Source organism: Canis aureus, chromosome 33 (genome assembly GCF_053574225.1).
Source record: "Canis aureus isolate CA01 chromosome 33, VMU_Caureus_v.1.0, whole genome shotgun sequence".
Classification (NCBI taxonomy): domain Eukaryota; kingdom Metazoa; phylum Chordata; class Mammalia; order Carnivora; family Canidae; genus Canis; species Canis aureus.
The window spans coordinates 28,569,182-28,581,856 of NC_135643.1; the positions used below are offsets into that span (position 1 = coordinate 28,569,182).

At 41.0% G+C, this 12,675-nt stretch overlaps 1 protein-coding gene across 2 annotated transcripts in view; it reads right to left on the reverse strand.

Moving 5' to 3' along the window:
- Positions 1-12,653, reverse strand: part of PAPSS1 (3'-phosphoadenosine 5'-phosphosulfate synthase 1) — a 99,407-nt gene extending 86,754 nt beyond the window's left edge. The window contains exons 1-2 of one of the 2 annotated variants that reach the window (XM_077882216.1): positions 12,494-12,648; positions 4,633-4,743 (exon numbers count right to left, since the gene is read on the reverse strand). In XM_077882216.1, coding sequence (XP_077738342.1) covers positions 4,633-4,743; positions 12,494-12,556 — 174 coding nt within the window. In that variant the 5' untranslated portion in view covers positions 12,557-12,648. Of the gene's footprint in view, positions 1-4,632; positions 4,744-12,493 lie in introns of both variants that reach the window. The other variant, XM_077882217.1, reaches the window with a different exon arrangement.
- Between the last annotated feature and the right edge of the window lie 22 nt (positions 12,654-12,675).

Consider the following 12,675-nt stretch of genomic DNA (forward strand, 5'->3'; position numbering starts at 1 on the left):
GATGGCTATAATCAAAAAAACAGTGACAAGTGCTAGTGAGAATACTGAGAATTTAGAATCCTCACATTGGCTGGTGAAAATGTAAAATAATAATACAGCCACTTTGGAAAACAGCACTTCTGCAAAATATTAAATATACAGTCATCATATGATCAAATAATTAAAAGTCCTAGATATATACTCAAGACATGAAAACATGTCCATGCAAAACATAATAACCAAGTTCATAGCAGCATTAAAGTCCAAAACGTAGAAATAAGTCAATTGTCCATCAATTGATAATTAGATGAAATATTTTAAAATTTATAAATCTATCCAAATCTGGTAATAAAAAGGAATGAAGTACTCAAACATGTTAAAACTTAGATGAACCTCAAAAACATTAAGTGAAGGAAGCCAGTCATAGAGACCATATACAGTGTTAATTCCATTTATTTGAACAGTCCAAAACAGGAAAATCTACAGAGACAGAAATCAGATTAGTGTTTGCCTGAGGCTGGGAGGTTGGGGGAATGGGGAGTAGCCGCTAATGGGTAGAGGAATCTTTTTGGGGACGATAAAAATGCTGTAAAATTGTGACGACAGCTGTACAACTCTGTAAATATACTAAAAACCTTTTAACCATATGCTTTAAGCAGATAACTTGAATGGTATGCAAATTTTATCTCAAAAAAGCTATTTTATACAAAACAAAAAAATGAATTACAGAGTCTCTATTTTCTCTTCCTAGGAAACAAAACATAATTTAGGTCCTTTTTTTTTTTTTTTCTTTTTTAATTTATGGGGGGGTGGGTAGGGGCAGAGGAAGAGAGAATCTCAAGCAGACTGCACTGAGTGCTGAGTCCCACATGGGGCTCAATTCCACAATCCTGAGATCAAGACCTGAGCTGAAATCAAGAGTCAGACCCCTAGCCAACTGAGCCAACCAGGTGCCTCTAATTTAAGTTTTAACAGCATGTCTTTATAAAATAGGTATGTGACAGCATTTTTTTTGATAAGGCGTTTGTATTTGATACCGCTTACAGCTCTTTTCAAGACAATTTTATTCAACATTCATTCAAAACTATTTACTGAAGGCATACTACACGCTTGACATTCTTCTAGGTGCTAATGAAACTAGAGTGAACAGTACCAACAAAAATCACTGTCCTCATGGGACTACTCTAGTCCACACTCCTAGAGCCATGGCTCTCAAGGGGTGGCCCCTGAGGAAGCAACTTCGGCATCTCCTGGGAACTGCTAGAAATGCAAATGATCAGGTCCTGCCTCCAGGCCAACTGAATGGGAAATTCTGGGGCAGGGCCCACAATCTGTATTTTAAATCCCTCCAACTGATAATGATGCAAGCTGGAGATTGAAAGCATGGGCTTATGGTAGAGATGGGGGAGAATAAATAATTATATAATTTAGGCAGGAATAAGTATCAAAAAGAAAAAAGTAAATAAAGCAAAATTGTGAAGAAATATCAGAGAAGTGATGTTCAGACAGGGTGGCCAGGCAAGGCTTCACCAAAAAGGGGACACTGTGATGAGTTCTGGGGAGAGCATCTCCAAACAGAGCACAGCGAGCACAAGGAAAACTGAAAAAGTGACTACGGAAATCTAGAATAGTTGCTGGGCAGTCCAACTCATGTGAAACCAACAATCAAATCCAAAGCAAAACTAGTCACCAGGATCATGTTTTCTACAGCCACATCAGGGACACACAATGGAGCATGAAACAACTGGGATGGATCCAACCAGGGCTGTGATTTGGCCCAGAGGTCTTTTTTTTTTTTTTTTTTTTTTTTTTTTTTTAAGATTTTATTTACTTATGTGAGACAGAGACATAGGTAGAGGGAGAAGCAGGCTCCCTCTGGAAAGCTTGATGAGGAACTGGATCCCAGGACCCAGGGATCATGAACTGAGCCAAAGGCAGACAGACGTTCAACCGCTGAGCCAGCCAGGCACCCCTGGCCCAAGTGGTCTGCAAAATGGGGAACAAAGAGCCTTGCAGGTATAGAAGCATGAACTTTGTTTTGGGGTTTTGTTTTGTTTTGTTTTAGAAATATGAACTTTGTAAAGGAATGTATTTGTATCCAGATCTTCAGCTTCTGGATGGTATTCCTTTCTAAAAAAGGGTCTGCCTGAGGTGTCAGATCTCTTTTCCCACCTCCCTCTCCATGATCCTCCTAATGTCCATGACAAAGTATCTCTGCCTTTCTGAGTTCTACTATCACTCACTGCAGAAAATCCTCTGGGGCAAAGGGACAATCTGACAATTCTTTTAATAGGCAACACCACACAAGCTGCACCCCTCCCCTACTAATCATCTCATTAACAACTGCATTTCCAGTGAAATTATGCTCTCCGCGTTCAATAAACACGAAAAATTATAATATGGGTCTCCCGACCTATTTCTTTTCAATGAACTAATAATGAAGCAAACATTACTTTACAGCTCTACATTTCTGAGATCTTCAACAAAAACAAAGTTCCACACACAGATATCCTCATCTCTTGGGAATCAGGGACACCTCTTCCCAGAGGTCACTAATGTCAACTCAACTCCCAGCTGCCGGGGAGGGGAGAAGGGAGCAGAGTCTGAAAGAAGGAGGGTTGAGGGAGTGGTTTGGAAGAGAGTGCTATGAAAGTTAGCTGCCTACACTTGCAGAACCTGTTTGGCTCAGGTCATTTTGCTTTGGGATTTATTCTAAGTTATTTCGCTTTGGGGCAAGAAGAAACATGTATCTAATGAATTTTAATTTATTCTGGCCCTGTACAGTATCTCCTGATTTTCTTTTTAAACTGAGTAGAATGTACAAAATTATCTGAGAAGCTATCAACGGTTGAGGACGTGGTTTGGAGAAAATAAAAGATAAGCAGAGGTCATCTGTTTTAATCGTTAGAAAAGAATGCTACCTGGGGGGTTCCTTGCATCCTACCCTTAAGAAAATTCTGGCAGCAGATATGGCAGGCAACCTAAGGAGGCTTATCGTTTACATATTTTCGATATTTTTCATATTAAAAAACAATCTTAAAAAAAAAGATTTGCCACAATCCCCCACCTCCCAGTTCTCAGAGTAAATCAAAGAGCATTTTTTAGTACTGGAATGGCAATGTAGTGGGATTATGCCTACATTTTCTGAGAATCTAAAGGCCACTTCCACAGGCAATCTTCTTTCAGTTCCCCTTCCTTTCTGTTCCACCCACGCCAGCAAAATCCTTCCTATAATTCCACCCAAAAGAAAGGTCATTAGTGACTCACTAAGGGCCAAGTGTGAGTTATTTCCTTCGGACTCTACATTCCTACTCTCAGTCCTCAATGCCCTAGGCTTCTCTCCACAGAAAGGAGAAATCAGGTTTACTGTTTCTTTCCTAAGAAAAAACCTGGGTGACTTAAAGAAATATTTATGTGGCTTGGTATGTACGCCAAGGCAGTCCCTGTAGTATTTGCTGCCTATAAGATTTGTTACTTAGGGACCGTATTTACACTTCCAGGTGTCTGTGTATGTGTTTTGACTTCCTTGGGAGGGCAGATCAAGCCCATGGGTCACAGTTCTTTCTATTTTCCTCAGTGCCCAACCTCTTTTCTTGTGCCTAGTCAGTGCTCAGTAAAAGTTAAATAGAAGGCATTTATTTTAAAGTCATTTGTTTTCGCTGCATAACTTGCAAATGAAGTGATCACTGCCATTCAGAAATCTTAAGTCTAGCAGAAGTGGAAAAATTCATTTCAAGAGAATTTACTCATTTTCTACCTTTGGGGTTAACCAACTATCAGTCCTGTTACTAGGGTAACATGAAGCCTCTGATATTTGATATTTGTGGTGCACATTTCCTACATTCTACAACTTCTGTCATAACACACCAACTGGCCCTGTGTGCCTTTTTTGACCTACCTTAATTTCCTCATGGCGGTTTCATTATTTTATCTACTTCCCTACTGGACAAATTAACTTCTTCTATGATGTCATTTAGAAAAAAATTCTATGCCTTGTGAGTTTATTATGATTTAATGAACAACTCTGACTTTTTAAGTGAAATTTGTAAGAACACAGAGCATGTACCAAATATCAAGCGTAATTCTGGACTTAACATCCATCACCCACACCATCACATGAACTGACTGCTAAATAGTGTCTTTCTTTCAAGGAGAATCTCTGAAATTATAAGAGGCATGTTTCTTTTATGTCTCAAGACATATTATGGAGAGATGGTAGGGTATCATGTGAATAAATTGAAGAGATGGTCAAGTACATACGATGAGAAGAAGCCTTTTACTTCACAGGGTTACTGATAACTTAGTTCAGGTACTGATAATTGAAGTTAGTTTTTTAAACACTAACAAGCCAAAGACAGCAAAAGTGAAGATCATACATTCCTGGAGGCTGAGAAAACTTGGAAATGCTCTACTTAAAACTCTGCTACTGCAAAACACATTGCACAGCAACACTGGAATGATGTTTCTTGACAGGAAGTAAATCTCAGGCTCTATCCCAACCTCCTGAATCAAAACTAAGTTACCAGCAGGCTTATTTGATTGCCATCAACCATCATGCATGTGCTCTGTGTATACATGACAGCTTTCCAATGAGTCTGTTTTAAAGATCAAGTAATATTTAATTATTTAATGGAGATTTTAAAATATCCATACCTTTAATGGAAGGGCCCCTGGATGACCTCCAGGTGGAAAGCCCAGCTCTAAGAGATTCCTAGAAGTCAGAAACGAATCTAAGACTATTTGATGATTGATCCCTTCGAGATACTGGGGATAAAATAAAACAAAAACATTTCAGAGAAGGAGACAAACTATAAACAGATAAAGAAATCATTACACCATGTCAGACCCTGCACCTCCCACCAGGGTGACAGTGGGGCACTCCCTACACATATGAAGGAGTTCAGAAGCTGGGCAAAGACTAGTATCTACCGCAGAAGTTGAAATTAACTACTAAAATCATACGAGGGTATACACAAAAGCATGTACACAAATGTTCACAGCAACACTACGCATAACAGCCAAAGAACAGAAACAACTCAAACGTCTATCAACTGATGGATAAACACAATGTGATCTATATCCATAAAATGGACTATTATCCAACTATCTAAAGGAATGAAGTCTGATAACATGCTACAACATGGAGGAACCTTGAAAACATTATGCTAGGGGTGCCTGGGTGGCTCAGTCAGTTAAGCATCTGCCTTTGGCTCAGGCCATGATCCTGTAGTACTGGGAGACTGGGATGGAGTCCCACATCTGGGTCCCTGCTCAGCAAGGAGTCTCCTTCTCCCTCTGCCCCTCCCCTACTCATGCACGCTCTCTCCCACACTCTCACATGTGCTCTCTCATAATTTTTTTTTTAAAAAAGAAAACATTATGCTAGGCTAAAGAAGCTAGATGCATATGTTATATATGATTTCATTTACAGAAAAGTTGGAATAGGGAAATCCAGAGACAGAAAGTAGATTATTGGTTGTAAGGAGCCTCAGAGGAGGAAGGGGTAGGAAAGAGAATGACTGCTCATGGGCATGGGATTTCTTTTTGGGGCAATGAAAATGTTCTAGAATTAAATATGGGTGATGGTTGTACAACTCTATGAATACACTAAGAAACAATGAACTGTGTGCACTTAAATGTATGAGAGAGAATGACACAAGGATGCAAGCATCGAAGAAAGAGAGAAGAGACAGAATGCGTACGTTCATCTAAAATTAGAAATTAGATTTTTGGATAATGTCTAATATTCCCACTATTTTTATTCAGTTAAAACTCATTTGGTAAAGAACTATATCCTTAAAAAATGATATCCTTAAAAAACGGTATTTCACAGAAATAATTACCACTTAGGCAAATACCAAAAAACGAAAAGTTATTATCTTCACTTAAATTATTTAGGAACTTGCTTTCAAAATAATTCAGGGGGGCAGCCCTGGTGGCGCAGCGGTTTAGCGCCGCCTGCAGCCCAGGGCATGATCCTGGAGACCTGGGATCAAGTCCTGCATCGAGCTCCCTGCATGGAGTCTGCTTCTCCCTCTGCCTGTGTCTCTGCCTCTGTGTGTGTGTGTGTGTCTCTATTAATAAATAAATAAAATCTTTAAAAATAATAATAATAATTCAAGGTTGGAGTTTCAGTGTTTTGTCATCAGTATACTATTAGTAATTGATCTGTCTCGGGATCCCTGGGTGGCGCAGCGGTTTGGCGCCTGCCTTTGGCCCAGGGCGCGATCCTGGAGACCCGGGATCGAATCCCACGTCGGGCTCCCGGTGCATGGAGCCTGCTTCTCCCTCTACCTGTGTCTCTGCCTCCCTCTCTCTCTCTCTGTAACTATCATAAATAAATTAAAAAAAAAAAAAAAAAATTTAAAAAAAAAAAAAAAAGTAATTGATCTGTCTCAAAGCAAAAGATGGTAACTTCCAAACTGATGGATGAGAAAATGTTACTATCAACTGGATTTTACTTTAAACTACTAATTTTTCATTTCAGTTATGCAATCAAAACTGTCTCCAGACACTGCCAAACGCCCCCCTAGGAGTGGCAAAATTCTATTTGGTTGCGAACCACTGGAGTAGAGAACTAGCCCTTTGAAATTCAATGTAACAGAGCAAAGCAAAGCTTATTTAATAATTCACATTTAGAGACACAACTATGAGAAGGGAAGGCTAACACTGCTGGTATCCTGCCAGAAGCCAGGGATGCAAAACTGCCCAGAACGATGATTCTAAACAGCTATTATCTCTTGAAATTTCCTTGCCCTGAAAGAAAGTAAAAATGAATACATAAATATGCATAGAGTAAAAAATGTTGGCAGCCATCCCAAAGTTACTATCTAGACCTGTCCTGTCCAATACAACTTTCTGAGACCATGAAAATGTTCTATACTGCACTGTCCACTACATTGGCACTAGCTACATATGGCAGTGTTAGCATGGGAAATGTGGCTAGTGCAACTAAGGAAAAGAATTTTTTATTTTACTTAATGTTAACTAAATTCAAGCTGCGACAGGTGGCTATTAACTATCAGATTAGACAACAGATATCCAGACCTTGCTATCATTCTTCTCGTTATTGTTGTTAATCAACATTAAGAGTACATTCTTAGCAGAGGTCCAACTTTCCCTCTTCTTTAGGCAATTTTTCCAGCAGCATCTCCCTGGCTTCCAGGGTAGGAAGATCAATACCTGACCCTGACCACAGTCAGGCCAATACTCTGAAGAATGAATATACTGGCCACTTCCTCAACTTTTCATCAGCTCTCTGCAAGCTTCTCTTTTGTCCAACTTCAATCTTCCCCAAAACCTAGAATGAGCTACTGGCCTTCTATGAAAGGCATCTAGGGACATATTGCTCAGAAAGGTAGAACTGGTAAAGGGAAAATTATCTTATTCATGTGTTTGCCTTTTAGTTCTCTTTCCCAGACAGAACACAATATCCATGAGAGTAGGTAGGACTGTTTTTACCACTGCATCCCCCAGCACATAGAACAAAGGGTTGTACAAAGTTAGGTGTTAAATATTTTATTAATAAATAATAAGAACACCACCTTAAAGAGTGTTCATATGCCAGGCACCACCATAGTGCTTCAAAAAAATTGACTTATTTAAACCTTACTATGACTCTAGGAGGTATGTACTATTATCTCCATTATATTTTATTGTCCACATTATTACCTCTTAGGAATGAGGCACAGAGGTGTTAGGTAATGTGCCCAAGATCACACAGATGATAAGGGACAAAACTGTAATTTTTTTATTTTTAAGATTTTATTTATTTGACAGAGAGAGCACAGCAGAGGGAGCACCAGGCAAGAGGGAGAAGCAGGCTCCCCCCTGAGCAGGGAGCCGATGCAGGACTCAATCCCAGAACCCTGAGATCATGACCTGAGCTAAAGGCAGATGCTTAACCAACTGCACGACCCAGACGCCTTCAAAACTGTAATTTGAATGCTACCACATATGGAGCTTATTCGGTAACTTAAGCTGTGCTATTAATGTTATCTAAGGCTTTTAATATCTGAAGCATCCAAGCTTACTCTGTACCATACTCCTTATCCCTATTGTTATATGAGCTCAGTGTAGACACAAAGCATCTGTAATGAAATATCACTACATAATACATAATAGCAGCATGCAACACAATACAGGGGTGCACAAACAACTCAGCAATGTACAAGAGCATGTGCACACAGAAAGGCCATACCATATGGTAAAGCAGCCCACAGCTCTGAAGATTTTAGCAAGTGAGAAAGGTTAACAGGCACCCCAGGCAGAAGGCTTATGCAAAACCATGAGGGTGGAAGGTACAGAAAGAAAGTTGGGGCTAGAGATGCAGAGCTATGCAAATGTGGGGAGTGGTGGGAGAGAGGGGACTGGAATGGCAAACCAGAGTGAGACTGTATATGCTTCTCAATGTCAGATCACTCTGTGGGCAGTAGGCTCCAGTTCTACTGTAAGGCAAGTCTAAGCAAGGAATTCAACCCAACATGATTCTACCAAACTGGTGAATAACACCTGAGCCTGAACTGAAAGACCCACATTTCCCTCAGCCCAGCTCACACACACCCAAGAGCAGATAAAAGCTGATCCCATTGGAGAAAGATTCTATCAGATGGAGAATGCTATTCATTACATCCAATGCTTTGTCAGACTGAGCTAAGAAGGAAGCTAATTAATGGAGCAAGCTTACTCCTGATTTCTCTTTACCATTCTTGTAGATGTATGGAGACATCTTCCTGTACTAAATAACATTCCCCAATGCTATGACATTACATTTTCCCATGTCTTTGCCTATCTCTCATGAATACATTTCTTTTACCTGCTCCCTCACAGGAGATACTACTCAAAGCTTAGAACTTACTCTCATTTTTCTCTATATTCTCTAACTCAGATTTAACCATCAAATCTTTATTTCCAACTTTAACCTAAATCAATCCCTATCATTGTGTTGTCCACAGGCCCCTACCAAGTATTTGAAAAGAGGCTAGTCTGAACTGAGAGGTATATATGTAAAATACACAAGTAAAATATCTTAGTAATTTTATATTGATTATGGTAGCATTGCAGTTACATTTTTATTGAAGTCTGTTTTAGATATATTGGGGTAAATAAAATAATTATTAAAATTTATTTCAACCTGTTTCTTTTTACTTTAATGGGCCCTCTAGAAAATTTTAAACTATATATGTGGCTCACATTATATTTCTACTGGATAGCATATCTACTAAGGCTGCCCCTCACACACAGCATGCTTAAAACTGGATCCATCACTAACAAAATCTATGACCTCTCTATGCCTCGGTTTCTTCATCTATAATGGGGAAATACTAATTGGAATAAAGAGATTAACTGTAAAAATAAATAATAAGTAAATAAATAAATACCACACACAATACTTACCATATGCCAGACACTGTTCTACGTATTTTTCATATGTTAGCTTCTTTAAATCTTCCCAATACCCCAGTAAGACTAGCACTTCCATTTTACATAGGAACAAACAAGCACAGAGAAATTAAATGACTAGCCAAAGGTTACATGGTTAGTAAATAGTGGAGCCCAGACCTGAGCACAGGCAGCATTAAATGACTATCTCTCATAACATCTACTTCAGAAATATCACAAAAACCAAGTTAATTTAGGTAAAACATTTCAACCTGTACCTGGCACACAGTAAACTCCTTCAGTGTTTAACTATTATCACCATTTCCCCAGTCCCCAACGTACTTTTCTGCATTTCTCAGCATGTCCCCACCTTTCTCTCCATTTCCCAGGTTAAAACCTCAGAATCAACTTTTAACCCGCCTCCCTCTTTTATCCCCTAATTTTAGTCAGCTACTTCTTACTCTTCTTTGAATGTTTTTAATGTACCTATTCCACTATTCCCACTACCACTTTAGCCTAACCTTGTACTCTCACACTAGGTGAATACCAAAAATAACTTAAATAGTGCTCATGCATGCTTCAAATCTACTAATTCATTTAAACCTCACTATAACCCTGTCTTTTCTCCAGGATTTCCACATCTGGGCTCTAGCAAGATCTAATGTTCTCAGTAGACCAGTCTTCATGGAAATCCAATTTTGTCATGTGATGGAAAATTTAAAGGTGTATGGGTTCTTTACACCACTGTCTATCAGCTGACTTAAGTATGTGAAAAAGAAATACGATGAATGTTCTCTATTGGGGAAAAAAAGACTTAGAAGGCCCATAAAATTAAAAATTCTAGTCTCTTCAAAAATCTCCCATGAAGGGACACCTGGGTGGCTCAGTGGTTGAGCGTATGCCTTCAGCTCAGGTCATGATCCCGGGGTCCTGGGATGGAGTGCCACATCGGGCTCCCCGCAGGGATGTTCTCCTTCTGCCTATGTCTCCGCATCTCTCTGTCTCTCTCATGAATAAATAAATAAAATCTTTTAAAAAATAAAAATAAAAAATAAAAATCTCCCATGGAATTAAGTCTTAATTCAGCAGCCAAACATTAACAACTGCTCAATCTAGTCCCACACTACCCATTCAAACGTATCTCCACTCCTCAATAAAAATTCTCCAGAGTAGGGGCACCTGGGTGGCTCTGGTCAATTAAGCATTCAGCTCTTGGATTCTGCATAGGTCATGATCTTATGGGTCTTGAGATCCAGCCCTGCAGCAGGCTCTATGCTCATCAGGAGTCAGCTTGAAGATTCTTTCCCTCTGCCCCTCCTCCCAAACTTCTCCTGCATGTTCTCTAGAGCTCTCTCTCAAATAAATAAATAAAAATCTTTTTTTTTTTAATTCTCCAGAGTAGATAAGATTTTTTCATTGTCCCTGGAGTAAAAAAATAGTATTAATTCTTATCCTCAACCCTTAATCATTCATTGCCTCTCTGCCTCACAAATTTAAGCACATTTCTCCATAAACCTCCCCAAACACCCAAAATAAACTAATCTCTCCTCTAATTTATGATAAAACACGCCTTATACCACTCACTGTGGTCTGATATACTCAGTACCCGGCAAATGGCACTAACAAGCGCGACCAGGCCATGAGCAATTGGAAGGTAAGCACGGAACCCTTACTTTTTATCTTCTCCATGAGCAGCACAGGTCTCTACAAAGCACACACGCACATACCGATTTGGCAAATAGTTAATAAATAAATTAGGGATGGTGTAACTGAAATTATCTGTAAATGCTCTTAAATTTAGACAACCTTATTTCCCTAACTAAAAAAATACTTCAAGGTACAGAAGTATTAGGTACACTAAGTAACATGGTAGTGGTTTCACCGCATCTTCAAATTCATTATCTTTACTCCTCAAAACAGCCCAGTGAAGTGCACACTATTACACCCTTGTTAAGTGGGCTACGGTTTAAAGAAATATTTTTTCTCAGGAGCCCTCAGCTACTAAATGGCAAAGCTGGGACCACAGACCAGGCCAGTAGTCCAGCGCTCTTTCCAATGTTGGAATTCACCTTTTATCTCCTTTTTCTCCTTATCACATAAGGTCGAATAACTAAAAGGAGAAAGGAATCAGATGAAAATCCTTGGTAACAAGATACGGTAAATTCACGACTTCAAATGAATTATCTGCCTGAGATGGCTTTTTTTTTTTCTTTGACTCATCGAGGGCAATGATGATCCGCAAGGCTGCCTTTAAAATTAAACCTCATCATCGTACTGTATTGTGAAATAAAAAACTATCTAAACCAGTGCCTTTCCTGACTCCCAAGTCCGACACCGCCTTCCCGTCCCCCTCCCCCACTGCCATCTACTCTATACTTACAAAATCTTAAGGCTGTTTCTCATCAAAGAATTAAGGAAGGAAGCAACCTTCTGAGGACACAGCACTTGACCATCAAATCCAACGGGCGGTCCTTGATAAACGTTATAAACCATTGCTCTTTCCATACCTTACTGTCTGCAGAAATCAAGTCCTTTAAAACTCCATGTTATTTGTTAGACTTTCCTATTTAACACCGAGTCACAAAGAACCTCAGTGCAGAGCAGTCTCAATTCATGAATGGCCACATTGTTGGGTACTCTCCCTTCACACTGAAACTCAGAAATAAATGGAAAGACGTGGCGAAGGATCCAAACCTGGGCTAACCGCACTGGCAGAGCCAAGAAAAACCAGAACGCACCGAACGCGCCCGCCTTCGCCTCCTCCGCAGAGCTTCAGGCCAATCCAGGGGATGCGCGCAGCATCCCCCGGCCGGGCTGCACGCCTCGGCAGCCGCCAGCTCACTCCCCAGATTTCCCTCCAGGTCTCCTCTGAGCCGAGGCGCTGGGGAAGGGTGCCTTCTTCCCCCTGAGGGTGGGTCGGACCGCACACTGCGCCCAGCCCGAGACCCCTGCCGCGCCAGCCAGTCTGGCACCCCCGCCCCCCCCCCAAACCCAGCTGGGAGGCGCCGCGGCCTCGGGTACCATCCCCGAGCCCCAGGGAGGATGCAGAGGAGGCGGGAGGAAAGCAGTGGCTCCGGAACGAGCCACAAGCCGGAGCCTCCCCGAGCCGCCTCCGCTCCTCCACCCGACTCACCCAGTTCTGCGCATTATTATTGCTCAGCTTGACTTTCTTGCACAGGCTCCCGGGGACCTCCATAACCGCAGAGCGCGCTCGGGGGCCGGGAGCCTCCGCGCCCACAGGTTAGTTAGCTGGCGGAGAGGCCGGCGGGGGCGGGGGCGGGGCCGGGCTGGGGGGCGGGGCCTCCCCCGCGCTCG